The 27,725-nt window shown below is 49.3% G+C and overlaps 4 protein-coding genes across 8 annotated transcripts; 2 read left to right on the forward strand and 2 right to left on the reverse strand.

Annotated features, from left to right (window-relative positions):
- Positions 1 to 4,141: 4,141 nt before the first annotated feature.
- Positions 4,142 to 6,853, forward strand: COPS6 (COP9 signalosome subunit 6). The gene is made up of 10 exons (XM_039844188.1): positions 4,142 to 4,235; positions 4,458 to 4,583; positions 4,791 to 4,922; positions 5,249 to 5,337; positions 5,436 to 5,498; positions 5,821 to 5,868; positions 5,945 to 6,059; positions 6,161 to 6,253; positions 6,351 to 6,451; positions 6,589 to 6,853. The coding sequence occupies exons 1-10, from the start codon at positions 4,169 to 4,171 to the stop codon at positions 6,727 to 6,729; spliced, it is 975 nt and encodes a 324-aa protein (XP_039700122.1). The 5' UTR covers positions 4,142 to 4,168; the 3' UTR covers positions 6,730 to 6,853.
- Positions 6,854 to 7,689: 836 nt separating this feature from the next.
- MCM7 (minichromosome maintenance complex component 7) lies at positions 7,690 to 15,190 on the reverse strand. Its single transcript, XM_039844180.1, has 15 exons — positions 15,022 to 15,190; positions 13,786 to 13,865; positions 13,287 to 13,451; positions 12,991 to 13,115; positions 12,736 to 12,916; positions 12,278 to 12,415; positions 11,816 to 11,965; positions 11,507 to 11,621; positions 11,298 to 11,429; positions 10,974 to 11,057; positions 10,295 to 10,688; positions 9,937 to 10,020; positions 9,125 to 9,293; positions 8,249 to 8,358; positions 7,690 to 8,058 (listed from the first exon to the last, which is right to left on the reverse strand). Exons 1-15 carry the CDS (start codon positions 15,050 to 15,052, stop codon positions 7,857 to 7,859), a joined length of 2,160 nt encoding a protein of 719 aa, XP_039700114.1. The 5' UTR covers positions 15,053 to 15,190; the 3' UTR covers positions 7,690 to 7,856.
- A 152-nt stretch (positions 15,191 to 15,342) lies between these two features.
- On the forward strand, positions 15,343 to 21,248 carry AP4M1 (adaptor related protein complex 4 subunit mu 1). Of its 2 annotated transcripts, none has more exons than XM_039844186.1 (15): positions 15,343 to 15,521; positions 15,627 to 15,715; positions 16,100 to 16,206; positions 16,287 to 16,383; positions 16,499 to 16,609; positions 16,693 to 16,773; positions 16,989 to 17,051; positions 17,151 to 17,232; positions 17,323 to 17,376; positions 17,522 to 17,628; positions 17,725 to 17,819; positions 18,111 to 18,155; positions 18,389 to 18,439; positions 18,595 to 18,706; positions 18,893 to 21,248. In XM_039844186.1, exons 1-15 carry the CDS (start codon positions 15,464 to 15,466, stop codon positions 19,115 to 19,117), a joined length of 1,377 nt encoding a protein of 458 aa, XP_039700120.1. In that variant the 5' UTR covers positions 15,343 to 15,463; the 3' UTR covers positions 19,118 to 21,248. The 2 variants fall into 2 exon arrangements, with proteins under 2 accessions (XP_039700120.1, XP_039700121.1); XM_039844187.1 differs by having other exon boundaries at positions 15,347 to 15,521; positions 17,151 to 17,217.
- TAF6 (TATA-box binding protein associated factor 6) lies at positions 19,308 to 27,613 on the reverse strand. Of its 4 annotated transcripts, none has more exons than XM_039844182.1 (15): positions 27,355 to 27,511; positions 23,965 to 24,180; positions 23,776 to 23,862; positions 23,491 to 23,644; positions 23,221 to 23,277; positions 22,997 to 23,116; positions 22,614 to 22,759; positions 22,430 to 22,507; positions 22,214 to 22,315; positions 21,925 to 22,107; positions 21,577 to 21,651; positions 21,326 to 21,451; positions 20,615 to 20,788; positions 20,163 to 20,360; positions 19,308 to 19,861 (listed from the first exon to the last, which is right to left on the reverse strand). In XM_039844182.1, exons 2-15 carry the CDS (start codon positions 24,118 to 24,120, stop codon positions 19,481 to 19,483), a joined length of 2,037 nt encoding a protein of 678 aa, XP_039700116.1. In that variant the 5' UTR covers positions 24,121 to 24,180; positions 27,355 to 27,511; the 3' UTR covers positions 19,308 to 19,480. The 4 variants fall into 4 exon arrangements, with proteins under 4 accessions (XP_039700116.1, XP_039700117.1, XP_039700118.1 ...); XM_039844183.1 differs by having other exon boundaries at positions 19,311 to 19,861; positions 27,461 to 27,613; XM_039844184.1 differs by having other exon boundaries at positions 19,311 to 19,861; positions 27,421 to 27,489.
- Between the last annotated feature and the right edge of the window lie 112 nt (positions 27,614 to 27,725).

A 27,725-nucleotide genomic window follows, 5' to 3' on the forward strand; every position in this document is an offset into this window, starting at 1 on the left:
ATTTGGTACTCCCTACCACGGGCATCATATGGTTGCCAAGCACTGAAATGGCCTCCTCCCAAATCAGCTCTGCCTCCTTCACTTCCTTCTGATCTATACACATAAGAAGGGCTGCCTGGTTACTGAGTGTGGCCATCCCCCAAAAGCATTCGTCTCCTCTTGGTCAGCCATCTTTTGGGTACTGACAAGGATGAAAGGAGTAGGGAGTTCTCTAGACTTATTTGAAAATGAAAGATTCTGCCCTCACTATTTCTTGGAATGACACTTCTTCGACCCTTACCCCCAATGGCTACCCTAGGCCATCCTTGTTGGTAGACCTTCTGGTTACAGCCAAGTCACAAGGGGGCCTAGGGAATGCCAACTTAATTCTGGTCCAGCCATCAGGATTCTCTTGATAGATTGGTTCTAGATTATTTGATTGAGGACATTGCTCTCCAACTCCCTTACAGTGGCCCACAGATGCTGTGGCAGGCTGAACAATAGCCCCAAAGGTATCTGGGTCTTAATCCTTGAAACTTGTGACTGTTACTTTATATGGCAAAAGGAGTTTTGCAGATATGATTAAGTTAAGAATCTTCAGATGGGAAAATTATCCTGGATTATCACAGTGGGCACTGAATGTAATCTCAAGTGTCTTTGTAAGAGGGTAGCAAGGAGAGTTTTTACTGCAGAAGGCAATGTGATGATGGGAACAGAGGAACAAAGAGAGATATATGAAGATGCTGCTAAAAAGACTGAATTTGAAGATGAAGAAGAGCCTATGAGCCAAGCAATGCAAGAAATATAGCTCCAAAAGCTAGAAATGACAGTAGGAAATGAATACGTGCATCAAGGTGGAGGGTATAATGGGTCTTTGCAAATTTTGTAAAAATGCCCTATTTCACTCCCATCTGACCCTTCCCAAGAAAAGGTCTGGATGCAAATTAGGGAATAATTGGAGAAAAAGAGAAGTTATAGCTACTGGGATGTGACACACCAATTTTGTGGCCATGGAAGGAAAGCAATAACCCAGCACCTGGAGAGAAAACACCTTAGACCAGGAGGTGCAGAGAGGCGGGAGGATCACTTAATGCTCTCTTTGTCATCTAGATCTAGCACCACCCCAGACTGGCAAGCCCATTCCACGGTCTGTCTGAGTTAGACAGCAACTATGGCTGGCAACCTGACCCTCACTGGGTTTGCCAGTCCTGAAACTCCTCAATGTGAAAACCTCTCTCAATTCCATATGCATTCCAACATATAGACCAGCACAACCTTGTTTCAAACTAATATAAATGCATGTGCTTCTCCTGAGGCCCGGATATCCTTGAGTCAGTATATCCTACTGACTCTACTTTCGAAATGTATCCGGGATTCAAACAGGACTTGCAGGTTGTGCCCTGTCCAGGGCAGCTGGGTGAAGGGGCAAGTGGGGACTGAAACCCAGCCTGAGCTCCAGAAGGGACTTTCTTTCCTTTTCTTTTTTTGAGAACTTCTAAAACTTACTCTCTTAGCAACTTTAAAATATGTAATACAGTATTATTTACTATAGTCGCCATGCTAAGGACTCTTTTTCTAATGTGCTATAGGACATATAGATAGCTGTAAGTCTGAGTCCACTCCCACCTCTACCTCTACTGCCCAGATCCAAGCTGTGGTCATCTCTCTTCTGGATTAAGACAGTAGCTCCAGTTTTCCATGATTCTATGCTCCCTATTGCCTAACCTTCATGCATCAGTCTGGGTAACCCTTTACAGCCTTGAGTCAAACCATGCCGTGCCTCTGTTCAGACTGAAAGTCAAAGTCTTTATAATGGCTCATGAAGCCTCACATGGTCTGACCCTGTTACCTCTCTGATTTCATTTCCCTCACTCACTCAGCTCCAGTTATTGACTTTCTCATTATTCCCGGAACACACAAAGCAGTCTCCTGCCCAAAGACCTTTGCACTTGTTCCTTCTGCTTGGAATACTCTTCTTCCAGGTATCCTCATGCTTTGCTTCCTTACTCAATTCAAGCCTTCTCTTCCATGTAAAATACCACCCCTCCAATCTCTCTTAATATCCTGATGTGTGCTTATTGTGTTTCTTATGAGTAGAGTGTAAGCTTCAAGAAATCAGAACTTGGTTTTGTTCAGTGCTGTATCCTCAACATTTGGAAGTGTGCCTGCTGTACAGTAGGCATGCCTAAATATCTGTTAAGTAAATGAATGATGGATAGCTAGCTAACCATTAACCCAAAAGAGTAGAATTTCTTGACAATACCACAGACTCACAGCAATCGGTGACCCAGTCTGGGTTCTTTCTTGGAGTGCTTCACTTCAGTCCTCAATATTTCTTTTTTACACTCTCTGAGCAGATATTCCCCACCAGCCCAGTCACCTCCACCCTGTGGAAGAAAAAGTTAACAAAACAACAAACTGATGCATCATGTTTAGTTTTGTTAGAAGGTAGGAAGAGAATGGTGGGATGGTTGTCTTAACATAATTTCAACTTGAGTTTTTCTTGGTAGTTTTTTCTTTTTTAAAAAAAAATACAATATACTTCAAGGGACTTCTCAGTGAGGAATCATTTGAGATCTCGCTCTTCGGTACATGTCGTCACTTTAGATCAAATAAACTATAAAAAAAAAATCTCAAGAAAAAAAAATGCTCCATGAGTTTATTTCCAAAGCATGTATAATCAACTGATTCAATTTCAAAATTATCCTTGAATTTCACAATAACCACTGCTTTATGAGTTGTATAATTACCTGAGCAGTGTTTCAAAGGCATTTGAAACAACAAAAAGACAAAGGAATACTTTAGTGTGTGAAACAGCAACATGAATTGTCAACTTTATTAACCCCAGAATAATTTTTATCTTGTCTTTATTTTAGCCTTCAATCTGAGAAGCATTATACTCTTTTGAAGCCTCCTATCATGTAAAAGAGATACATTTTTCTCACCTAATTTTTCCTTAAATGGCATACATGCTTTTCTTCCATAACTGTCTCCAGTTAGCTGGGAGGTTTTTTCCACTGGGGATTAGAATGAAATAAACTCTTTCTTTACTTTCCCTTGGCCAGAAGACCTCTCTCCCTACAAGATTTCTCAGGCCCTTTCTTTGAGCTTTGCTGGCCCTTCAATTTCCCTTTATCCAGGTTATTAAATGGAGAAATCACTTAATTCACATAAGTCACCATTATCACTAGAAAACACATCCTGGTACCTGCTAATTCTGGGCATCAGAGTAGGCTCCTCAGGGTCAATAAACAGGTCTCTCTACCTGCTTTCTAGTGCTTACACTAGAAAGTGGTTGGGGTACAGACACATATTCAAAGAGCCAGCTAGACATGCTAGGGCAGCAGGAGAGGGAGTAAAGGCAGTGTACACAACTTGCTTGCGTGTAAAAGTGGGGAGAAGGTTGGAGTGGTTTCTTTGCCAGAGGTGAGACTCATGGAACTCATGGAGTTGGAGAGTACAAGGAGGGTGAAAGGGGTTAGAAAACGCTAGGGATGTTCCTAGAACTGTTGGTAATACCATTATTTGTAAGGAGGAAAGATAGAACGTGCAGACAGAGCCCCTCAAGGCCAAGCTCCACACCAAACTATGCATCCATTTAATCGAAAATTACCTAGTTGCCCAAGTGTCAGATACCGTGTTGGTCAAAGGGGTTACAATGATGAACACAACAGAAAGCCCTTATGTGGAAGTGAGTGAGGCCTGTGAAAGAAAGAGATGAGGACTAGTGTCGCTGAAATATGGGGACAAAGGGGTTTAACAGTAAAAGCCAGGGCCGGCTGATAGGCAGCGGCCAAATCATGCAGGGCCTTGTAGGCCGCAGTCAGCAGCTTGGATTTTATTCTGAGGGTAGTAACATGGCATTTGATTCAGTCTGCAAGACTTGGGAACTAGGCAGTCTTAATCCAATTTTACTGACGAAGATGAAAGGTTGGGGCGGGGCGGAGGTAAGTAATTTCTTCAAGACCAGCCGCAGGCGAGAGACAGGGTCAGGGTCTACGCAAACTTGTCGGCTTCAGGGCCGTGCGGGACTCGGGCTGCCTTCGTCCCGAGGACTGCTAGCCAAAGCCAGGAGGAAAAGGCCGCCGCGGCCCAGCGCCTGCGAGCGCCAGTGAGACACTGCTCATGCGCCGCTGCCGGACGGAAGCCGAGAGGGGGGGCGGGGCCGAGGCCGGCGGGCGCGGGGAAAATGGCGGCGGCGGCGGTTGCGGCGAACGGGACAGGGGGAAGCAGTGGGATGGAGGTGGATGCAGCAGGTAACGGGCCTCGCGGGGGCAGCTTCCACAGGCAGCCTTCGGGGTGTATCAAGGCCGCCTTTCTGAATACTGGGCGAAGTCAGGAGGGCGGCTGCAACGTCGCTCCCTGGGATAACGTGCGGGAGGGATGCATGGCCCAGGCTCTGCCATCTCCCACTCTCATCTCCTGGGAAGGACATGGGGCCCGGACTCTCACCCACTCTCCTTTTCTCCCACATATAGTAGTCCCCAGCGTGATGGCCTCTGGAGTGACTGGGAGTGTTTCAGTTGCTCTTCATCCCCTTGTCATTCTCAACATCTCAGACCATTGGATTCGCATGCGCTCCCAGGAGGGGAGGCCTATGCAGGGTAAGTGTTCGGCCTAATTCTGCAACCTCCTCTTCTTGGTCACTTCCACCAAACAGCGGTCTTTCCTTTCCTGAAGCCAGTTCCCCCTCGGCCCAATCACCGTTTTCCCAGTACCTGGTTCACACTGACCTCAGACCGTCGTGCTGTAATTAGGGAGGTTTCGGGATTCCTTACCCTCACCTCTTGTATGTCTATCTCTTCTCCCAGTGATTGGGGCTCTGATCGGGAAGCAGGAGGGCCGAAATATCGAGGTGATGAACTCCTTTGAGCTGCTGTCACACACCGTGGAAGAGAAGATTATCATTGACAAGGAATATTATTACACCAAGGAGGAGCAGTGTGAGAGGGGAATAGAAGTGGGCGAGAGGAGTGGGAGAAAAAAAGCAAGAGTGGGGGAAGATGGAGAGGGTTAGAAAGAAACAGGCCATGGGATGAGAATGGTGGAAATGTGAAGAGAGAGTTTAGAGATCTCAGAAAAAGAACACATTTAGGTAATCCACCCAAAGAAAGTAAAAGCTGAGAGAGGCAAGAACGATTAATTATTGTAAATTGAGCTGAGATTTGAGGGAGTTAGGGAGAAGCTGGTGAAAATAAACACCAGGTGCTTCAAATTAAGGAAGGATGCTTTAAATAAATACTTTGTGCTCTGGCCTTCTCCTCTCCAGTTAAACAGGTATTCAAGGAGCTCGAGTTTCTGGGTTGGTATACCACAGGGGGGCCGCCTGACCCCTCCGACATCCACGTCCATAAGCAGGTATACATGCTCACACATGCGCATACTGGGACAGAGAATTGAGGATGAGGGGAAGAATATGGGCTTTGACACTCGTGTCCATTGTCCCCCTCTTCCAGGTGTGTGAGATAATTGAGAGCCCCCTCTTTCTTAAGTTGAACCCTATGACCAAGCACACAGATGTGAGTAACACTGACCCCATGCCCATTTGTTATGCTTCTCTATCATGCTTACCTCTCATCCTCATCCCCTGCTTTTACTGTATGACATCTCTACTGAATTGAATCTTCTTTCTGCCACTTACCAGCTATGTGACTTTGAGTTAATCATTTAACCCCTAACCTTCATTTTCCTCATGTGTAAAATGGGGATAATTCCTCCTTCATTGGGTTTATTAGATGAGAAAAGTCTAATGTGATAGGGCCAAGCCCAGTTTCTGGCACATAGTATAGGTTTATGTATTCTTGAAGTTTATAAGAGCTGTTCTCCATCTTTTCTTTACAGCTTCCTGTAAGCGTTTTCGAATCTGTTATCGATATAATCAATGGAGAGGTAATGTCCTACTCTTTAACCCTCAGATCCTGCCCCTGGTATTACCTGCTTTTGACTCTCCCTATGTGCCCCATAGGCCACAATGCTGTTTGCTGAGCTGACCTACACTCTGGCCACAGAGGAAGCGGAACGTATTGGTGTGGACCATGTGGCCCGAATGACAGCAACAGGCAGTGGAGAGAACTCCACTGGTAATGGAAGCTGGAAGAGTGTCCTTGGAAGGGGGCGGGGGTGTGGTGGAAGGTATGGCTACAAGCCTTCTCAACCGTGGCCTGTCCCTGTTCCCCTGCAGTGGCTGAACACCTGATAGCACAGCACAGTGCCATCAAGATGCTGCACAGCCGCGTCAAGCTCATCTTGGAGTATGTCAAAGCCTCTGAAGCAGGTAGGATGGGGTCTCCCTGGCACTTGTATCACTTTTCCTCTCCTTACTGGGGAAGTGACAGCATCTTCATTAATGCAGCCTATTTTTGTGCTTTTAGGAGAGGTTCCCTTTAACCATGAGATCCTGCGGGAGGCCTATGCTCTGTGTCACTGTCTCCCAGTACTCAGTACAGACAAGTTCAAGACAGACTTTTATGATGTGAGTATAAAGCCCAGGATGGGGAGGTGGGGCTTATGCTGTCATTTCTGCATGCAGGAGTGGGACTCAGCTGTTCCCTGGGCATGCTATGAGGTACCCAGATCCCTTGGGGAACTTTTCTTTCTGTTCCCTCCCAGCAATGCAATGATGTGGGGCTCATGGCCTACCTTGGCACCATCACCAAAACGTGCAACACCATGAACCAGTTTGTGAACAAGTTCAACGTCCTCTATGATCGACAAGGCATCGGCAGGCGGATGCGGGGTCTCTTCTTCTGAGAGGGTACTTGAAGAGATGATGCATAGGGGTCAGAACTGTCCCAGATGGGAGGGGTGTTACACTCCCCTTAGAGAAGCCTGTCATTAATAAAAGGGGAGCAGCCCCTCAGCACCCCTTCCAGTGGCTCTGTCCTCTGTTAGGCACCACAGGTTTTTCAGCTTAGATCTTAAAGGAGACCCTTGGTTCCAGCCTTGCTCAGAGGCATGAGTCTCATTGTATCAGCTCTTATGGACACCTTTCAGTGATTTGAAACTCATTGCAGCCTGAAGCAACCCCATTGTCTGGTCAGGCGGACTGTGTATATCGAGCTGGAGACTGTCTGCTTCCACCTAAGCAATCTCTGTTCTGCTCTTCAGTTTTTAAACAGAGAAATGACTACTTTCAACTGTTTTTTACACAAAACCAATGGGAGTTAGAGGGATATTAAGCACAGTTCTGTGAGACAACTGAAAGCCTTGATCATAGGGGTACCGAGATGTTTCTGTTATTGCTAATGTTTAGGTAGTGGTTGCTACACTAACCCATCAGGCACCTCAGTTCTAGGAACTAGTGTCCAGTTTAGCGGCCAGGTGGTGTAAACATGGGGATAATCCTACACAATTTCTTGTACTGGGCGTTACGTTTCCGTGCCTCTCTCCAGGACCTTGATTTTCAAATGGTACCTGGGGACTAGGGAGGTAAGAGTAAGGAGATGTCTGCATGGAGTGTTTTGTACTGGTGACTATCTGCAGAACCTGAGAGGTACACAGTTGTAAACCCAGTATGCGTTTAACTCCAAAGGAAAGTAAAAACAGGCAGAGAATGAGAACGGAGATCCAGTGTAGTCTCTGCATAGTGGAATTCTCATTCCTCACTGCTGTCTGTTTTGGTACTTAACAGGTAAAGTGGATTATTTTATCAGCATGTTTACTGAGTGGATGAAAAAAGATAAGCATAAAGAAAACAAGATATGCATCTAGAAAATGGACAATACCCTGTTTTAATAGAAGGCAGCAATCTACAAACACTTTATTAGCAAAAGGAATAAAACAAGGGCAGATCAGGAAAAAGGGGGCGGTCTTGAAAGATCTTTAAGGGAAGGAAGGGAAGTTTAGCAGTTGACCCCAGTGTCTCAAGTTGGTTGAAATTAGACAAAAGTGATCCGTGTCCGGGCAGTATTGACCTGCCAGACGTTTAATTCCTCATACTCATCTAGAGCTGCCTGGAATTGGGCAGGTGTGAAGCCACGAGATATGCAGCGCTCCTCTGCCTCGGAAAACCGGACACTTCGGCTCTCTGAGACCAACTCACGGACAGTGGCGAATATGACATCTGCTGGTCTCTGGGTCCTGAAGGAAATAAGTGTAGGTGTGTAAAGTCAGAGTACAGACGAAAGTACCTGACACGTCAGAGAACAGTGATCAGTATTAGAATTCTAAGGCCGTTGTCATACATGTGGTTGCAGAAGCCACAAGAATAAGTAGTCTGCTTAAAAAAGTTAGGGTAACTCCTTATTTCTTCTTCCATTAAACCACTCACCTAGTTGTTTGTCCTTTGTCACCCAGAAGTGAGTCCTTTGACATTTCCATTAACCTTATGGCTTCATTCACATCTTCCTTCTCCACTGTGTCTACCATTCGCAGACGTGCCTAAGGGGAAGGTAGGGAGAGATGGGAACGGGAGGAGGGGAGTGGGAGTCAGAGAACCCCTTTTGTTCCAGCTTTAAGGTTGGGCAACCCATGTGTTGTCTACTCTCAAAACCCCCCTACCCTCCCTTGCAAACATCCGCAGTGTGGGGCCGGCACTGTCAGACCGAGACAAGTGCAATGCCCAGGGCAGCGTCCAGCAATTGCCCAAGTCTCCGCCTCTCAACACTGGCCAGTCCCGGTGTTCAGCTGTCCTGTGAGGGAGACCAGAACCTTCTGAACTCCACTGGGCTCCCCACCATGACAGATGGAGCTTGGGGAGCTCAGCCTAGAAGGCAATTGGCAGAGAGGTTGTGTCCCTGGGGCTCGGGAAGTGCTAGCTCAGCAGTAGGTCAGGTAATCACACTACCTGCACGAACAGCACTTTGGAGCCCCCAGGACTAAAGTCCAAGATGTGAGGACAGAAATGAAGGTTTCTAGCACAGGATCTAGGACTTAGGGAGTGAAATTCACCACACCCACCCACCTACCCACGCAGTGAAGTTTGAGAAGCAAGAAGGCCTTTCCCTCCATGGATGCTGTGTGTGCCCTGCTGGAGCAGCAAGTACCCACAGTGCGGTAGCACGGAGAGGATCACTATCTGCACTGTCAGCACTTTAGCCCCAGCAGGGCCTGAGTGGGAGGGAGGAGGCAAGAGAGAATATTTAAGCAGGCTGCCCACTAAGCCAAAACAGACCACCCTCCAGCAGAATAGTCACTGGCCACTCACCAGGGCTGTGGACAGTCGTAGGATAGCCAGCAGCGTCCGGGCAGAAGTATAGGTGGCATCCTTACTAGCCCAAGCCTCTCGCCTCATCTCCACATATGCTGCTGTGATATAGTCGGCCAGAGACTCTGGCACTGTGGGTTGCTTCTCTCGGCACACAGCTATGTAACGTCTGTGAGACGTTAGTGGAAAAGCAAAAAAAAAAAAGGGACATGAGGAGAGTATGTTTTTTCTGCCTGTTTCCCATTTGAGAAAATTCTTGGGGGAGGGGGGAAGCAGGAGGACAATTTTAAGTAAAAAAAAGTGATTAATTACTTGTGTGGCTTGACTATCACTGATAGAATGGTACTTTTCAAATTATTTCCAACTATGTGGAAGATAAATCTGTCACTAGAAATGGTCAAGTCCCCTCCTCTGAATGTTATGAGATGGCTAAAGAGAGCAGAAATGTATTGTTTCCATTGAGATAATTGTTTAAAGAGGACAAATAACAGAAGAAAAACTGGAGGGATCACTGGGAGCCCTCACACAGACTTCTGGAGAAAATGACAAGTACCCACGGAGCAGGACCTAGCTTTGCCTAAAATCTGAACCTGCCTCACCAGACAGGCTGGTGGTATGAAAGGTTGGTTCTGATGCTTGTTACATGGTCAGCCTGGCGGGTATCTAGACCCAAGACATAGAAAGGGGCAGGGCAGTGGTAAAATATACACACCCTAAGACTGAAAGCTTTTCAAGACACACACATGGGCCAAGATGCTGCCCCCATATGGGGACTGGTAGAGCACACCTGTCCTTACCCAGCTCTCTCCTACCTCATAAGCTTCATGTCCAAAGGTTCAAACTGGGCGGGAGGCTGCCGGCTGTGCTGGTGCACGTAGGTGATGTGCTGGGCCAACCTGGGAATAGTGGAGGCAAAGAGGAACACTCTTTTTGGTGCTACGTACCCTGTGCCCCAACTCTATACCTTCTTCCCTCAGCTTCACCATCTCCTCAGCCTGGCAGGGACAAAGTTTTCCAGGAAATCCTCAGTGTTTCAGCCCTGACCCACCATTTCCCTAAGAACTGTGGACCAGTATCCACGAGCAGAGAATCTGAGGGCTTTCCAATTTCTCCTCCCTCCCTCCAGATCATTCCTAAGGGATGTCTCCTTGAGTGTTGAGCTTCATTCACCGTAGGTCATTGTCTCGGTCGGGCCGGTCCTGGATCAGCCAGAGGAGATCAAATCGGGAGAGGAGTGCAGCAGGAAGCTGTATGTTCTGCTCCAGGCTGCGGCGAGGGTTGTAGCGCCCATATGCAGGGTTGGCGGCAGCCAGGATGGAGCAGCGGGCATTAAGTGTAGTTAGAATGCCTGCCTTAGCAATGGAGATGGTCTGCTGCTCCATGACCTCGTGGATGGCTGTGCGGTCGGCCTCAGCCATCTTGTCAAACTCATCAATGCAGCATACACCCTGGTCAGCCAGTACGAGGGCCCCACCCTCTAAGGTCAGTTCTCCAGTCACAGAGTCTCTCAACACAGCTGCTGTAAGCCCCACTCCAGAGGAGCCTCGGCCTGTTGTGTACTGGCCTAAATGGCAGAGTCAGGAAGAGAGAAAATAAGCAGACATATTTAGAAAGAGAAAAGGGAACAAGAAGGAAGAATAAGTCAAAGAATACCAGTAAGGGGTACAGTGAGGTGAGGCTTGCACTGAACTATACCTACCACCCAGGCCTTCCTGTGGGGTGCTGGCACTGGCAACATCTCCCTTCTCCAACCCTTCCCCACCTTCCAAATCTTCAAGAAAGAATAAACATGGTGATCCTATCCCTAGTCTTCTACATTTACCTCTCCCAGGGTCCAAAAATTACTCACTGCGGGGGGCCAGGCGATCAATGTAAGACAGGAGCTGAGACTTAGCCACACCAGGATCCCCCATCAGGCAGATGTTGATGTTGCCTAGAAGGGAAGGAAGCCCGTTTGTGACAGAATATTCTTTCAATGGAAGTTGTTCACAACAAAAAAATATTTTTGAGGTCTGCCCCTGCCCCAATACCCAGCATTATTTCCTCTGATTCCTCCCTGTGCCCATAAATTTAAGATACCAACTCATCTAGTTTGTCACCTAAAGAGACACTAATTCTTGTCATCCCTCTCCCCAAAGGCCTGCCTTTATCCTGAGCCTCTCCTTCCTCTTACCCCTGATTTTCATGCCTCGAGGAGACTGGTCCACACCTCCCACCAACAGGAGCAGCAGTGCCTTCTTTACATCTTCATGCCCATATATCTCTGGGGCGATGGAGGCTGCCAGCTTTTCATAGAAATCCTCCTCTACAGAAAAAGTAAAAATTAGGGAAAAAAGTGCTAGGAAGAAATTCACATTCCTGATCTCCCCCTGGTCCCTTCACCTGCAATATGCCTCAGCTCCTCTCTGCTCAGCTCTCCAGTCCCAGATTCATCATCTTCACTCTTATTCATCTTCACAATCCGATGAGCTTCCAGGTAAGTTTCCGAGAGTAAACCCTTGAACAGGAAAAGACCAAAATGTGAACAAAGTGCCTTTAACTTGCTCATCTATGTAATTCCCTCAGGAGTTTCCAGCAACACCCTTTGTTCTGTTTTGCTTTGCTGCTGATAAGTTTTGTGGGCACAGTGAGAGTGGGCCAACAAGGAGGGAAAGGAAACATTCCTTCCTCATTTCGAACTCCCTTTCTTACCTGTACCACCTGTCGGAACCCAGAGCGCAAGATTGGCAAGAAGATACCAGTGACACTGACATGGTCCCCAGGCTGGGCAATCCGTGTGTTCTCTCCTTCTACCAACACTGTGATGCTACGAGGGATATTTCCCACTGGTACTTGGTCACTCTATAGGGGATAAGAATGCACAGACAAGGAGAAAAGAACATGAGATCCCCTCCCCCCGCCCCAAGGAACTAGGTATCCCACTCTTCTACTTCTCAACCTGCTCAGTCTCAGACAAGCCAACAGGAGAAGGGAAGTGGAGATCTCCTTTACCTCTTCCTAGCTCAATCAGAAAGTTCCAATCAAATCTCCCTCCTGTTCTAAGTGACTTCTCTGCTTCAGTTCTTTCATTTTTTTCCTAATCCATGAGTGACTACAGTATTCAAATAGATTGCCCAAGCTCCAGCTTCCCTGGGCAACATACCCCGAACTTACATGTTCTTGCATCTTCATCTCCTGAAACTTAATGAATTTAGAGCCACGAGTCTGCAGATATAGTCGCCCTCCTGAGCGGTTGGTTTGGCACTCCTGGCTTGGGCACATGATCAGAGGCATGAAAGTGGGAGACTGGATCTAGAATGTGAGAAAGCACCAAAGAAAATCAGAAGGAAATAAGCCCCTTAGAGTCAGTCATTTGAATCACATTTCCTCTCCATTAAGATAGACACCATGGAACTGTCAAGAACATCTTGAGCTATTCTGGGTCAACACTGGTAAGCACCAGCAACACAGATGGATAGAAAGACTACTATGTACCAGAAAAAGGATGAAAAATGAACACATAGATGTATTTTACAACAGACAGAAAACGGCAGATAAACATCAGCAGGAAAAAACCTTACATAAACCACTAAGAGAAGGAAGTGTGTTCCTGTTCCTTGCTCCATACATACCGGCTGGTAGGTCTCTGCCCCACACTGGTCACAAGTGTAAGTGGCCACCACCATTCTGGGTTTGACTTCAGAGACACGAGTGACGATTCCACGCACAGTTACCAACTTCCCCACAGAATCAGCCCGTACTTCCCGGATCACACGAGGCTTGTTACTACTTGGACCTTGAAAGTACAGCTCACTAAGGGAGAAAACAGTCATTAGTAAGGTCCTGGAAAACAAATTCCCATACCTTTCTCCACTGAGACCACTCACAATCTACGCATGAGTTCAGGAGGATACTGGTTCTGGGGGCTTCGGGCTGCACCAGGGTCCCGGCTCCGCTGCTCCATCATCAGCCGGTGCTCAATGTAAACATCCAGAACATCTTTATTTACCACCTAACAGGCAGAGGGAGAAAGATGGAAAAAATGAGTAGCAGGATGGAGCTTAAAGGACATCAGGCAGAAATCATTGCCCTGCTTCCTGCCAGCTCAGAAAACATCGGCATCTGAAAAGCTTCCTGACAGAAATCTAAGTTTCTTGTCCTGCGTTTTCCTGCAAACACTCACCTCTCTCTCCTTGTACTGAGGCAACAGCTCTTGTACAGTATCAGCAAAGAGCTTTGCATAGCGCTTGGTGTTCTCACAAATTGAGTCCACCAACTCAGGGTCCTCCTCGGCCACATCATCTAGGTCTATGTACACTGCCACTTGCTCCCGATGAGCCAGTTGAACCTAGGGTAGGGAAGAGTTAGCAACACCTCAGAGACAAGTTTACTATGCTCACTAGTGTTCACATGTAAGGACCCATTTCTGTGAGCTCAGCATACAGGCTTCCACAGGGGACAAAAAGCAGTGTGAGAGAGAGCAATACTCACTTCTCAGCTCCCAAAAGAAGGCCTCTCAACTCTTAAAAATACCTTAATTATCATAAATGTAAAGTTATATTCACGTAGCAAGTACAACACTAAACATATCACAGATAAATGTACTTGCTGAAATAAGCAAATCCATCTCTTACAGTTCCTTAAGTAACCATCCTATTCCCTCTATCTAATCTTAGACTTACCAATTGGTTCCCATACTTGAACTGCTTCTTGCCAAACTCATCATCCTGATAATACTCTTGTAGGAACTTCTTCACCTTTTCTATAAAATAAATGTAAAACCATGAGAATCAACTTTCTTTTCTTTCAGACACTTTCCTGCAAATTCCTTTGATAAAAAGCTAAGAAAGGCACTTTCATTTAAAACACTTCATTAACTACTTGTGACTATTTAAATAACCCCGCATAATACTATCCAGAATGGGCGAAACTCCTCTTCACAAATCTGTTTTTACCTAGAGAAGAATTAGGAGCTCCTACCAGTTCAGTGTTCCCCACGACCTCCACCCCCGGGGGAATTCCAGACTCTGCTTTAGGTAGAAATCTCAATTCCCTTTCCCAAAGGCCTCCCCCACTCCCAGCATCACACTCAGGTCTCAAAGTTCTCAGCTTTTCTTCCAGGCGTATGATTCCCCTTTTCTTTCGGTCCCCTAAATCTCTGCCACCAGGCCCATCCTTTACCCCACCCCCTCTCCCGCCACTGCTTCCGCTTTTAGTAAACAAAGAAGCACATGGGCCCAGATGCGACCGCCTCACTGCCCAGGATTCCTCCGCCTAGGGCTGGAGCCCGTCCGGCGATTGGCCGGCTCATCTAGAGCCACTTCGTCCCACCCCGCTACCTCGTCTCTCTGCCTCCCACTAAAACCTGCAATTCCCAGGTACACCCCCACCCTCAGTAGCTCTCTCCAAGGCCACCGCGCGGAAGGACACTGTTTACACACGACACTCCCTCCGAAGGCATCGCGCAACTTCCGTCCGCCTTCACTTCCGCTTGAAGGTTGGCCTAAAATGGCCAATCCTCGCGCGCAGCGGCGCGGGCTCCCCGCCCCCAGGGCTTCGGCGCGTCGCAGGACGCGGGCACCCAGAGCTTAAGAGCGCGGAAGGCGGGTCAGGGGGGTACCTGACCCTGAACCTTATACAGGGTTTCCTGCTGGGCGTGACCCTCCCCACTAGAGGCCCCCACTTGGCTACCCGTCCCCACCACCACCACGACACCCACTCCTTTCCCGGACTCGATTACTAGCTCTTCTCAGACCGTGGTGTTCTGCGCACCTCCCAGGCAGTCTGCCTCAGCCCCGCCGCCTCCAGACCTGGGCTCTGGCCTGCGTGCCGGCCACCCCGGGACCCCAGCTCATACCAACAGGTTTTTGCCGGGAAGCTTCCCGCGCAGGACCTCTCCCAGTCTTGCAGACCCTCACCTTTCTCGAGCGCGTAGTCCCTAAGTGCCATTGCTGCCGAGATTCGCGCCGCAGCAGTTGGCGGGCTCAAAGCGCTCACTCGGTAGCAGCGAACGCCCGCGAGGCGGACTGCGGCTGACCAACCGAAATTGGCGCGAAACGTCGCCCAACACGTGACTTACGCCGCTGCGTGCGGGCCAATCAGAGAGGATGTCCTTCGCCCTCCCATTCCCCGCGGGTTTCCGGTCTTAGCCAATCACCGGGCGAGCCTGGGCTGAATGACGGGATAGCAGCGCTTGTGTAGGGAGGAACAGGTTTGGCGAGGCGGGGCGAGCGCCGGGTTTCCCGCGTCCGAGGAAAATCGTTCTTAAAGGGCCAGCCCAGGCGCGTCCTTTTGTTCCAGGCCCGCTGGGAGGGGCACGCCCAATTTTTGCTGTCTCCTTGTCTACCCTCCAGAACGGCCATGATTTCCCAGTTCTTCATTCTGTCCTCCAAGGGAGACCCAATCATCTACAAGGACTGTATCCTTGACCCGCGGGTCCATGGGGTGGGGAGAGGCTGGGTGGAAGTTGTGTCCCAGAGCCAGCCTGTGTTGCCGACTCCTTAGCTGCCCTTCAACCCGATAGTCCGTGGGGACAGTGGCGGCCGGGATGTGGCTGAGCTCTTCTACCGGAAGCTGACAGGACTGCCCGGAGAGGAGTCCCCAGTTGTTATGGTAACCACACGGGGGGTGGGAGTGGTATTCAGGACCATCTCGGGTAGGGGAGCGCCTCCTCCCTCCTCGGGCTGCTTCCTTGAGAGCTTTCCCTTGGGCGGGGCCGGGGGAGGGTGTACATTCCTGCAAATATTAACGAAAGTTTGTTGATTGCTAACAATGTAGCACGCACAGCTCCTCGCATGTCTCAATCCTCAGCACCTCTGGGGTAGCAACTATTATTAATTCCACTTAACACTTTGGGAAGCCGGCCCCGAGGGAGGTTTCTGGTTCGTCGTAAGTCCCACTGCGAGGAAGCAGGGGAATCAAGATACCAGGCCAAGTCTCATGGGCCCTTCAGCACAACTGTCTTCCTGATGCTTTTTCCCTCGCCCTTTGTCTCAGCACCACGATGATCGTCATTTTATTCACATCAGACACAGTGGCCTCTATTTGGTGGCTACAACTTCAGAAAACATTTCTCCTTTCACCCTCCTAGAGCTGCTCAGTCGGTAAGGAGGGCAGGGCTGGGCAGCTGGGCTTGGGGGTTCAGAGAGGAGGAGGAGATGCACAGTCCATTCTTTTTCCTCAGCTTAGCCACTCTCCTGGGCGACTACTGTGGTTCTCTGGGAGAGGCGACCATCTCCCGCAATGTGGCTCTTGTCTATGAACTCCTGGATGAAGTGCTGGTAAGGTCCAAAGATTTTCCTCATTGTCCCTGTTCCTTGTTTGGGAAGCTAAGTCCACTCCTTTTCATCCCTTCCCTCCACTGCCCACCCAAAGACTCCCTTCCTTTGTCCCTAGGACTATGGCTACATACAGACCACATCCACGGAGATGCTGAGGAACTTCATCCAGACTGAGGCCGTGGTCAGCAAGCCCTTCAGCCTCTTTGACCTCAGCAGTGTTGGCTTGGTCAGTGGAGGAAGAGGATTAGGATGGAGAAGGGTGGTAGGGAGTGTCAGACCTGAGGACTGATGGCTTTGGGTGCTTTCCAGTTTGGGGCTGAGACGCAACAGAGCAAAGTGGCCCCCAGCAGTGCAGCCAGCCGCCCAGTCCTGTCCAGCCGCTCTGATCAGGTGAGGGAGAGATCAAGAGGTTCAAACCCTCTGATCTTTTTCTGGGATTCCAGAGTCCAGAGGTGGCATATCTTTCCACCTCCCTTAGACGTGGATAATCCAGTCCCTTCCCCTACCTCATGTCCCCACCCCAGGGTCCTAGCTGCCACTGTCCTGTCCACTTTAGAACGTAGGCTGTTCAGTCTCCAACTACCCAAATCCTCTGTCTTTCTCAGAGCCAAAAGAACGAAGTATTTTTGGACGTAGTCGAGAGACTGTCTGTACTGATAGCATCTAATGTAAGTTTGGGCCCCCAGACTTGGAGCTGAGGACAGACGGTATCTGGGAAATGTTGAGAGGTTGCCTTTGGGCATTATTAACCTTATGGCCACTCTCAGGGATCGCTGCTGAAGGTGGATGTGCAGGGAGAGATCCGACTCAAGAGCTTTCTTCCCAGTGGTTGTGGTGAGAAGTTTGCAGGTCGAGCCCACGGTTGGGTTTGGGACAGGCTCCTTGGTGGTGTAAATGGTGGTATTTGGTGGACTTTTCTGATGTCCTTCCTTCTGACAGAGATGCGCATTGGCTTGACAGAAGAATTTTGTGTGGGGAAGTCAGAACTAAGAGGTGAGGAAAAAGTGGGTTTTCTTCTCCTAGATATAAGTCACTGCCATAGGTTTCATGGAAATTAGAGGTAGATCTTCACGCCACTCCACCCTTGCCCTTTTCTCTTAAAATATGGTTTAGGAGAGTCGTCTTTCTGTTTTTCCAGGTTATGGGCCAGGAATTCGGGTGGATGAGGTCTCATTTCACAGCTCAGTGCACCTGGATGAATTCGAGTCTCATCGAATCCTCCGTTTGCAACCACCTCAGGGCGAGGTCAGGATGGGCTGGCCTAGCATATTCCATTTGCCAGGGGGAAGGGAGGCAGTTCAGGTGTGAGGGGACCAAACTGATCTTCCTCCCTGGTCTTAGCTGACTGTGATGCGGTACCAACTCTCAGATGACCTCTCCTCCCCACTCCCCTTCCGGCTCTTTCCCTCTGTGCAGTGGGACCGAGGCTCTGGCAGGTGAGACCATTTCTCCTGTTCCTGAACTTCCCTGGAACCCAAGCCAATAGATATATGTTCCCAAGACTTACTGTGGAGGGATGGTAGTTATATATAGTTAGAAAAAGGCACCCTCCCCACAAGTGGACTCAGCCTTGTGAATGCTAGTCACTAATGAAATTGGGTAGATTTTCATCCTTTCTCTCTCCTTCCTGGGGCACAACTAACAGCCACTTCTGGGGGCCTTGGGTGGGGATGGTGAGATACCAGTAGGATGTGATCCTAGTAAAGGTATTGTACTTTCTCTTCTAGGCTCCAGGTTTATCTGAAGTTGCGATGTGACCTGCCCCCAAAAAGGTACGAGTGGGGATAGCCAAGACTAGTTCAGCTATAGTGGGTAGGCGACAGACACCTGTTGCTTCTGCTTTTAGATGCAGTCACCAGCCTCGGAATCCAGTTTAGTTAGAGGCTCAAGAGTTTGAGAAGGGGATATGGTGGCACTAGTGCTGCATTCTAGCTGTGACATTAATGAAGAGAGGGAACAAGTCACTACCTTCCTGGGGCTGACTCTGTTCCTTTTGTCTTTACAGCCAGGCTCTCAACGTCAGGCTGCACCTTCCTCTGCCTCGAGGGGTGGTCAGGTTAGTGTGTGTGCACTGTGGGGACTTAGGTGGTTTTAACAGCTTGCCTGGGCAACAGGTGACACTGGGGAGGAGTGTGTGCACTGTGGGGTGGAACTGCCTGCCCCCAAAGCAGGGAGGGGCTGAACCCAGCACATTTCCTCTCCAAACTCCAGCCTGTCTCAGGAGCTCAGCAGCCCAGAGCAGAAGGTAGAGCTCAGGGAAGGAGCCCTTCACTGGGACCTGCCTCGGGTGCAAGGAGGCTCTCAGCTCTCAGGCCTTTTCCAGGTATTGGCTGCTGATTCTCTAAGTTCGTCTCCTCCCACCTCCATTTTCAGCTCCCTGACCTATCTCTCCTAATGCAGTTGCTGCATTATTCCCGCCAGCATGGTCAGCTTTCTGACCCCTTGGCTTCCCTGCCCAACTTCCTCTCTGTGCCTTCAGCACCTCTCCCCCTACTTCTCCCCCTCACAGATGGACATCCCGGGCCTGCCTGGGCCTCCCAGTCAAGGGCACTCCACCTCAGCCCCTCCTCTGGGGCTGGGTCCTGCAAGCCTCTCCTTTGAACTTCCCCGGCACACGTGCTCTGGCCTCCAGGTTCGCTTCCTCAGGCTGGCATTCAGACCCTGCGGCAATGCCAACCCCCACAAGTGGGTACGACACCTAAGCCACAGTGATGCCTATGTCATTCGGATCTGAGGTTCCCCAAGTGAGAATATGGGCACCAAAGGCAGCAGCCTGTGGTTAGGGAGAAGGACGATACTGTCTTTTCTGGCCTTCCAGCCCATGACTATGGATGTAACTGGAAGAGTCTTAAATCCTAGAGATCATAAGGTCTCAACGGGTTAGACCTTCTTAGGGTATTGGACACAGGAAAGACTAAGGTGGATCAGAAATTACAAATCAAACTTTTATTCTGAGGAGCTGGCTGTACAATATCTAAAAAGTTACGGTGAAGGAAGCAGACTACTTCCTTCCACCTAGCATGCGTATACGTGTGTATGTGTGTTGTGTGGAGAAATAGAATCTGGGGGAGAGAAGGTTGGCGGATGTGTGACAGCATCAAGGCGCAGGCTGAGGGGAGCCAGATCCAGGAGGCTGAGAGCCATTAGCCTTTGGAGTCCCTGGAGCTGGAGGGGGACTATCTCCAGCTTCCTGTTTCCCTCCACAGAGGGCACTGCCCCCAAGCGGGGAGGGAGCTGAGGATGGGGGAGGAACAGGAGAAGGATGGGAGGTGGGGCCTCCTTTGCCCTCCCCTGTTGGGGGAAGAGAGACCACTATGTACTTCTGGACACTGCCAGGGCCAGAGGGGGCAGTGCTGGGGGGTGCAGCTGTAGCAGTGGAGACCAGCTTGACAATAGGCTGCACACTGGGGACCGTGGTAGTAACGGGAGAGGTAGTGGTAGAACCTGAGCCAGGGGCTGAGGTGCTGAGGGACAGGACCTGGGAGAAGAAAGAAAGGCAGTACCTGTTGCCTTATATCCTCTACATTCCTTGGGTCTGGGGGAATACTTCAGTTGCTCCAACTGAATAATTTATCCTCTGAGCCTTGCTCAGGAGGAGCATCTGTGGCCTTTTGGGCCCCTGGGAAGTAATCCTTCTAGCTCCTATTTTTGGGTCCAGATGGGACTGGGCTATACTCTAGCCGCCCACCCCAGAGTGCTCTGAAGTAACCTCAGGCCCCTCAGGGCAGCATGATGACATGCTGCCCACCATCCCTGGTCAGTCCCACACAGCTCCGTACCTGTTGGGTGGATGAAGCGCTGGAGGACGATGACATTACAATAAACTTAGTTGGAGGAGGGGAAGGCTGAGGTGGGGCAGCAGCTCGTGCAGACACCAGTGTCTGGACAGGCAGAGCAATAGAGCCAGGAACCTTCAGCAAGCCAGGGGTACGAGGGCCAGGCTGAGGGGCCTGTGAGAGGGTCAGCGTGGGCCGGGGCTATAGGAAAAAGAAGCAAGAAGAAAATTGTCAACATCTAAGAAAAAGGGGCTCCTCTTACTTCTCAGCGGGTCTCATTGGGGTTGGGGGCCTAGCTTCCCCTAAGACTCTGATGCACAGGGCCCTGGGCCTTTTTAAAAAAATTAGTACCTGAGTATAGGTATGTCTATGATTCTTTACCATGATGGAAACCCTGACTATCCCACCCCCATTTTTCTTCATTTTACCTTCCTCTTCCCTGCACTGTCACTGACCTGGGTGATGGTAAGAGTGGTCCTGTTGACCTGCTGAGCCTGCAGAGCAGCTTGGGCCCGGGCCTTGACCACATGGGAACAGAGGAGGGGTCCGAGGGACCCAAATTCTCCCCGATAGGCATCCTGATTGTCAGGTGGTGGGCGCAGCTTTGCCAGTACAGGGGCACAGTGTTTCTGTAGAGAAGGCAAAAAACAAACAAAAAAAGCCAGGTAGAGAGAGGGCTGGAACTCTTAGAAGCGTGAAGGTGAAAAAAGATATTACCTATCATTTTAGCTGCTGTTGGAAGTCAAACTGCTGGGATAGCAGTGTATGTGAGGAATACTGTAGTTTTCTTTATGAGAAAACAAAGGCACCAACTGGTGTGAACAAAACTTGCTGAATACCCTGGTAATAATCTAAGGGGTAGCTGGTCTATAGGGCATTTGCCTTGCATGGAACGGGCAATAAGGATGCAGAAGCATTGGGGGCAGTGCAGTCTAGAAGTCATAGGCTGAGAGTTAAGACCTCTTCTTATTTAACCCCTTTGTGCCTCAGTCTTCCCATCTGCAAGACAATATGGGACTTTGAGATGTGCTCTGAATATATGAGGCAAAGACGGGACAAGTGAATAAAAGACACCACATGCTTGCTAAACATTGTACCCTGGTGTGTGTTGGGGGGAAGGGGTAGTGGGAAGAAGTAAGCGGGGGAGGGCAAGGGGCTCTGGTCACCAGGAGGAGGCTCTGCACATGATCAGCTCCAATGCGGTCAATGTTGCTCAGCACAGGGCCATCCAAGACACTGCGGATCCGCTCCCCCTCCTGCTGCAGCCGTGGCAGAATCAGAGTTTTAATCACCTGTTGGAAAGGAAGAGGAGAAGCCAGAGCCCTGAGGTCACTACAGGGTCTCCCAATTGTGGGACTGTTTCCCGCTATGACCTCGTGATGCCTCCCTCCCCCGGTGCTTCCCCTTGGGGCCTGACATCGTGTCCCAGCTCAGCCAGGCCTGCGATGGAGCCATAACGTGTGGTCCACGGAGTCTTCTCATCCACCCAGCTCTGTAAGGGGATGGAAAATAAACCCAGATAAGGGGCCTGAAAGGCCAATTGGTAAGGACCCAAATCTCTCATAAACACTTTCCTTGTAGATCATTAAGACGTTATAGATACATATAGCTCAAGTCCCAGTCGCCCTGGCCTCTGACCCTTGTTTTCAGTGTCATTCTCCTCAGCCACAATTGACTCACCACTGGTTTAGGTGAAGCTCTCATCCTAGTGACAGCCCTGGGGTAGAGATGGAAAGGACTTACCCTCCTTTTTCTCCTGGCTTACCTTGGTGAAGGTCTTGGTAATCCGGGACTGGATGTTGTTAGTGGTTGTGCTGAAATGCTTGCAGATCTGGGCTACCAGGCGGGCAGCAAAGTCCCGGAGCGCCCAGTGATTGTCCACATCTGGCCGCAGGCAAAGCTGCCTGCTCACGATGCACGTCATCACAGCTGGAATCAACTCATGCACCTAAAGGAGAAGTGCCGAGTCAGTTAATTCTGACAAATGGCTTCCTGTTGGTGGCAGTGAGGTCCTCGAAACCTAGGATGAGAGGTGGGTAGGCAAAGCCACTCACGTATTTTTCTAGATACAGCGTAGGGTTATCCATCAGTGCCTTCACCATGCGCATCAGATAGATGAGCAGGGCCAGGTTGTTCTGCACCACATTCACACGGACCTATGGGAAAGAGAAGTGACAGGGCAGACCCTTTAAATGAGCATTCCCTACTGTCTCCTCACCCCTCTGCCCCAGAACCTCATCCTAGGTCCTAGCCTTCCTGAATCTTCTCACCCCCTCTGAGATGAAGGTGCTGAACCGTGGCAGCATCTGATAGAGCCCAGGGTCTGTTGCAATGCTCTGAAGAGCTTCCTGTGGGAGAAGGAATGAGTGAAGTGGGGAGAGATACCATGGGAGAATTTCGTGGGGCCTCCATAAGAAGGAGTCTCAGGGTAAAGGGAAGGTGGTTGGACCCTACCGCTCTCTTGGCTTCACATGACCCCACACAGGCTTCTGTGATCTCCTTGTAGTACAGCTGCTGCTCCACAGACAACTCATGGATACTTCGGGGCTTTAGTCGCAAAGGGCCTCCCTCCAGCAGGGGTGGTGCTTTCTTTTCTTTTCCTGTGTGAATTGGAAAAACAGGTTTGAAAAAGAAAGCTCAAAAGAGGCCTCAAAGACAAAACTTCACCCTCTACTCCCCTACCCAGGGAGAAGTGGCTTCTCTTAGGCTGCTTGATCCCTTCTGAGGCTCTCTGGCTTGAGCTCTCGCCCCTTACTTACCCTGACCTCACCCACTGTACAAATGACCATTTGGCTTTGGGACAAGAGCCAGGAGAGGCCTAGTCTAGCAGAACTGACCTTTGCCATCGGCTGGAGCAGCCCCTTGACCTTTGCCTTTCAAGGGTCCATCTTCTTCCTGGCCTGGCTTTGCTGACTTCAGGGGTTCTGTGGCCTCAGCCTTCTGTTGCTCTTTGGGAGCTGGTGGCAAACCAGTCACAGCAAGAGTGACGAGAGCAGTAGATGTGAAGGGAGAGTGAGACAGGGGGGGCGGGGGGAGGGGAGGCTCTGGGAATGGCGATTACCTGGTGGTGGATTCTCTGGGATAGCTGGCTGGCAGCCTTCAATACTCAACCAATGAGCTGCAAAGAAGGAACGTATTATTTGAACTGCTAGACACAGACACTAGGGAGTCACTCCACACTAAGGAATGTATGTTTTCATTCCTATTACCACTTCCTACAACTCACCAGGGATCTCACACTGAGGGTTTCTTTGTCGTGAGCTTCCTCAAACCCATATGCATTGTTCCTCCTTTCCCTCCTCCCTACCACCCTGCTCTCCTCTCCCCCAACCTTTGAGGCAGACGTCCAGGGGCACCCGGGGCAGAGGGGTATTGATGATGTCGCTCAGGTCAACCTCCTTCTCCTCATAAAAGTAAAGCTCCCGGCCCCCACCAGAGGCAAACCGGAAAGGAATGAACTCCTGAGCGTGGAAGCCATAGAGTGGCTATATCAGGAGAGAAAGAGACACTGGCATGAGAAGGGATCCCACAAAGGCATGGCTGAAGGCAAATGCAGTGTCTGGGAGGACTGCTCTCACCACCCTGTCCCTGTCTCAGTCCTGTGTGTCCCAATCACCTCAACGTTCTTAAGCTTCAGTGCATAGTCAATGTCACTGGTGGTGAGCTTCTGCCGCTTCCCCATGTGCATGAACTTCAAGGCATCCTGGGAGTGAGAGAAGAGATGTCAGCCCAAGACCCTGAGGAAGAAGTGAGCCTGGGCAGAATCCTCAATACAATGCAGGGCTAGGTAGAGGGGCAGGGTTACCTGTGCAATCTCCTTGATGCGGTAGCTGACCTCATCTGTCAGCAGCTGGCAGGTTTCCTCCTGAATCTGGGCGATGCCCATCGACTCAGCCACCACCTTCATTGACTCTGAGGGCAGCACGGTATTGCTGAGCTTGAGCTTCTTCTCCTCAGCCATTCTGGAGCCCCCTCTTCTCCTCCCTGAGGAATGATGCCCCAGGGTAGAGAGATGGAGACCCTGGCAGGGGGATGGGGCAGGCAAAAGAGAAAAGGAAACATGAGACCCAAAGAATAAAGGCGTTCTGGTCAGGAGAGGACATAACAAATAAACAGTGGGTATGCAAGGAGGGAAGGAACTCAGGGGTGTCTTCTGTCCCCCATGTCAGTACTGGGTGTAAAAAAAGGAGGTAGCAATCAACATAATTGAGCTGTAGTTCTATGCCAGGCACTGCAAGTGAGGTAGAATGATCTTGGCTCTCAATTTAAACCCTAGCCTAGCACTACCTAGCTATGTCACTTGGGCAGAGTAAATTGTCCCAGGTTTGGGTTTCTTCTCGGTAAAACATGGGAAACACCTTTTTCCTAAGGTTGTTTTGCACATACCTTCATCTCTCTTGCCCCTTCTTGCGTCATTATTTGTTCTTGACACAAATACAATATTGGCAAAATACAATTCTCCTGAGCCGATAACATATACCCACACAATTCAAGGTGATGAGAAACACCCCTAATTGTCATGGCCAATTCCCACTTTAAATTCATGGCCATAAACTTTAAATGGGCCCTTAATGCTGCCAGACAATCATACTACATGTAGTACCTTTTCTACTTCCTTGCTTTTGGCTATCATAAGGGACCTCCATAGACTCCCACCACATCTACCACCTGAGCAGCACCAGTGCTCACATACTCTGCCTTCCTACTTGTTATTATAAACTGTTCATGCCTGACACCAGCTCAAGCATTTCTTCCATCTCCCCACATCATCAATTTCTCAACCTATAAGATGGCTCCCATCAGCTTAAAAATGCAGTTATTTCTCCCATCTTAAAACAAAACAAACAAAAGTGGTCTACATACAATGAAATATTCAGCCTTAAAAAGGAAATTCTGACACATGCTACAACCTGGATGAACCCTGAGAATTGAGAACATAATGCTGAGTGAAATAAGTCGGTCACAAAAGGACAAATATGGTATGATTCCATTTGTGTGAGGATCTTAGAGTAGTTAAACTCAGAGTCAGAAAGTAGAATGGTGGTTGCCAGGGACTGGAGGTGGTGGGATAGGGAGTTATTGTTTAATAGGTACGGAATTCCAGTTTTATAAAATGAAGAGTTCTGGAGATGGATGGTGGTGATGGTTGCATAATATTGTAAATATACTTAATGCAATAAACTACACTTAAAAATGGTTGAGATGGTAACTTTTATGTGTATTTCACCAAATATACATTTTAAATAACCTTTTCATTCCACTTTATATGCTATACTCCACTTTTCTGGCTCCTCCTTGTAATAAAACTCCCTAAAGAGCTGTCTTAACTGTTTCTAATTCCTCTCCTCTCCTCTCTTGAACCTACTCCAATCAGGCTTTTGATCTTGCTAGGTCCCTGAAACCACCCATCAAAGTCACTGATGACTCTGCATCGCCAAATCCGAGGCCCACTCTCTGTCCTCATCTTCTTTAACCTCTCAGCAGCACATAGCATAGCTGACTACTCCCTTCTGAAAGCACTTTTACTCCACTGCTGTACTACCTTCTCCTGGTTTTCCTCCTACTTCACTGGCCACTCCCTCTCGGTTCTCTTTATTGGTTCTTCCCATCTGCTTAATGTTGGAATGTCGGGGGCTCAGTTCTTAATCTTCTTCTCTAGCTACTTATTCACTTGGTGACCTCAACCTCTCTCACAGTTTTCAATATCGCTTACAGGCTAAATTTATATCCCTAGCCCAGAGTTCTTCCTAGCTCTAGACTTGTATATCAAACTGTCTACTTAAAACCTCCACTAAAATTGAACTCCTGATCTTCCCCCTTCCCACATGCTACATCCTCAGCTTCCCTTGTCTTCGTAGTAACACCATCTATCCAGGTGAGCCCTCACATCAAATCCACCAGAAGACCCAACCTGAACACTCCATTCACACTGCATGGTCACGTCCCCATCATCCAACACCTGAGTAACTTCAACAGCCTCCTGACATGCTCTTCCTGGTTCCACCCTTGTTCCTTACAACTATTCCTAACATAGCTACCAAAGTGATTCTGTCAAATCATAAATCAGATTAGGTCATTTCTCTGCTCAAACCTGTAATGGATCCACATTTGCCATAGAATAAAATCCAAAATTCTCACTATGGTCTACAAGGCCCTGCCTGATTTGTCCTCTCTGCATATCTCTGATCTCCTTTCCTTCTTCCACCTTGATCCAGTCCCACAGTCCTCCTTGATGTTCAAAACTGACAGGCATGCTCTCGCTTTATGGCCTTTGCCTGTTCTTTCTGCCTGGAATGCTCTTTCTCAGACGTCTGCTTGGCTGCCTATTTCTATCACCCTATTTAATAACACATCCCATTCCCACTCTGCTTTTTTTCCTCCATGGCATTTAACAACTATTAACATACATATTGTATCACTTATTGTTAAACACTACCACATCTCCCCTTCCTGCACCGTGTGGACAGAGATCTTTGTTATATTCACTGATATATTCCAAGACTGCAGACTGTTGCCTGAGACACTGTATTCAATGGATATTTGTTGAGTAAATGAATGGTGAGGCTTAAAGATGTAGGTGCTCAATACATCCTCGGTAACCACTACTATCAAAATGAACAAGATACAGGCCCAAGCTTGGAATCTACTCTGTGACCAAAAGTAAAGTGATTCGCTTGAAGCTGTCATTAGGAAGACTAATGTCAAAAGCGTTTAGGACTGACTGCGGGTTGTAGGTGGGGGCGTGCTGGAGCGGTGCGAAGATGGAGGCGAAAGAGAATTTGGTTCTTCTCAAAGCATCTCAGGTCTCCTCCCTTACTTTTTAAAGTCTTATCTGTAAGAAACACATTTATTCAACACATACTCCATGCCTGGGGCCGGGTATACATGAGGCGGTCGAGTCCCAGTTTCCTAGAGAACACCTACTAATCTTTCAATACCCCGCAGTACCCTCTGTCAGTAAAGGCTCATAAAACACGTGACGACCTCAGGAGCCCCTCAAGTCAGTGGAGTCTGCAAGAAAGCTTCACGGGGAAGGGCTAACTTGAGCTAGATCTTTGCAGTCACCCCAGCGGGGAAGCGGGTCGAAGATCCCCAGGCAATGGGTCGAGCGCGAAAGAAGCAGCAAAGAGCCCACCTCATCGCCCAACATCCCTCCAATGCAAAGAGTCCCCATGCGCACGGACACACAACCAACCGTCCTCCTCCTGGTCCCCACACAGGCCCATCAAAGGGTCTAGTCCCCGGTACTACTCAGACGCACCCCCGCCAGCGGAGCGCCCCGCGCTGGAAAAGACTCTCACCGCAGCCAAAGCGCCGCTCACCCGGCGCTCGGCGCCATGTTGGCCCCGCCCCCTCCCCGGAGCAGGTCCTGGCAGAGTCGGGAGCAAGTCACCGCCCCTTCTCTGAGCCGGAATAAGTCCTCTAGGCTCACAGCCTGAAACCACATAAAAAAACGCTGGTGTCGCTGTCTACGTGTAAGGAGCACATTCCCCTTCTGTAATTACTCCTGTTTATTCCTTCACTACCGGGCGGCCAGGACCTTTGGGAGGCGCTACAAAACCGAGG

Source organism: Pteropus medius, unplaced genomic scaffold, assembly GCF_902729225.1.
Source record: "Pteropus medius unplaced genomic scaffold, Ma_sr-lr_union100, whole genome shotgun sequence".
Taxonomy (NCBI): domain Eukaryota; kingdom Metazoa; phylum Chordata; class Mammalia; order Chiroptera; family Pteropodidae; genus Pteropus; species Pteropus medius.

Coding starts and splice junctions, on each gene's coding strand:
- COPS6 (XM_039844188.1), top strand. CDS start 4,169: ATGGCGGCGGCGGCGGTTGCGGCGAACGGGACAGGGGGAAGCAGTGGG. Junction 4,584..4,790: donor GGAGGGGAGGCCTATGCAGG/GTAAGTGTTCGG, acceptor CTCTTCTCCCAG/TGATTGGGGCTCTGATCGGG. Junction 5,338..5,435: donor ACATCCACGTCCATAAGCAG/GTATACATGCTC, acceptor CCCCTCTTCCAG/GTGTGTGAGATAATTGAGAG.
- MCM7 (XM_039844180.1), bottom strand. CDS start 15,052: ATGGCACTTAGGGACTACGCGCTCGAGAAAG. Junction 9,294..9,936: donor TTGGACATGAAGCTTATGAG/GTAGGAGAGAGC, acceptor AACGTCTCACAG/ACGTTACATAGCTGTGTGCC. Junction 8,359..9,124: donor TACGACTGTCCACAGCCCTG/GTGAGTGGCCAG, acceptor CCTTCCCCTTAG/GCACGTCTGCGAATGGTAGA.
- AP4M1 (XM_039844186.1), top strand. CDS start 15,464: ATGATTTCCCAGTTCTTCATTCTGTCCTCCAAGGGAGACCCAATCATC. Junction 16,384..16,498: donor AACTCCTGGATGAAGTGCTG/GTAAGGTCCAAA, acceptor CTTTGTCCCTAG/GACTATGGCTACATACAGAC. Junction 16,610..16,692: donor ACCTCAGCAGTGTTGGCTTG/GTCAGTGGAGGA, acceptor GGTGCTTTCCAG/TTTGGGGCTGAGACGCAACA.
- TAF6 (XM_039844182.1), bottom strand. CDS start 24,120: ATGGCTGAGGAGAAGAAGCTCAAGCTCAGCAATACCGTGCTGCCCTCA. Junction 23,278..23,490: donor CCTGGACGTCTGCCTCAAAG/GTTGGGGGAGAG, acceptor CCTTCTTTGCAG/CTCATTGGTTGAGTATTGAA. Junction 20,789..21,325: donor ATGTGCAGAGCCTCCTCCTG/GTGACCAGAGCC, acceptor CCTTCTCTACAG/AAACACTGTGCCCCTGTACT.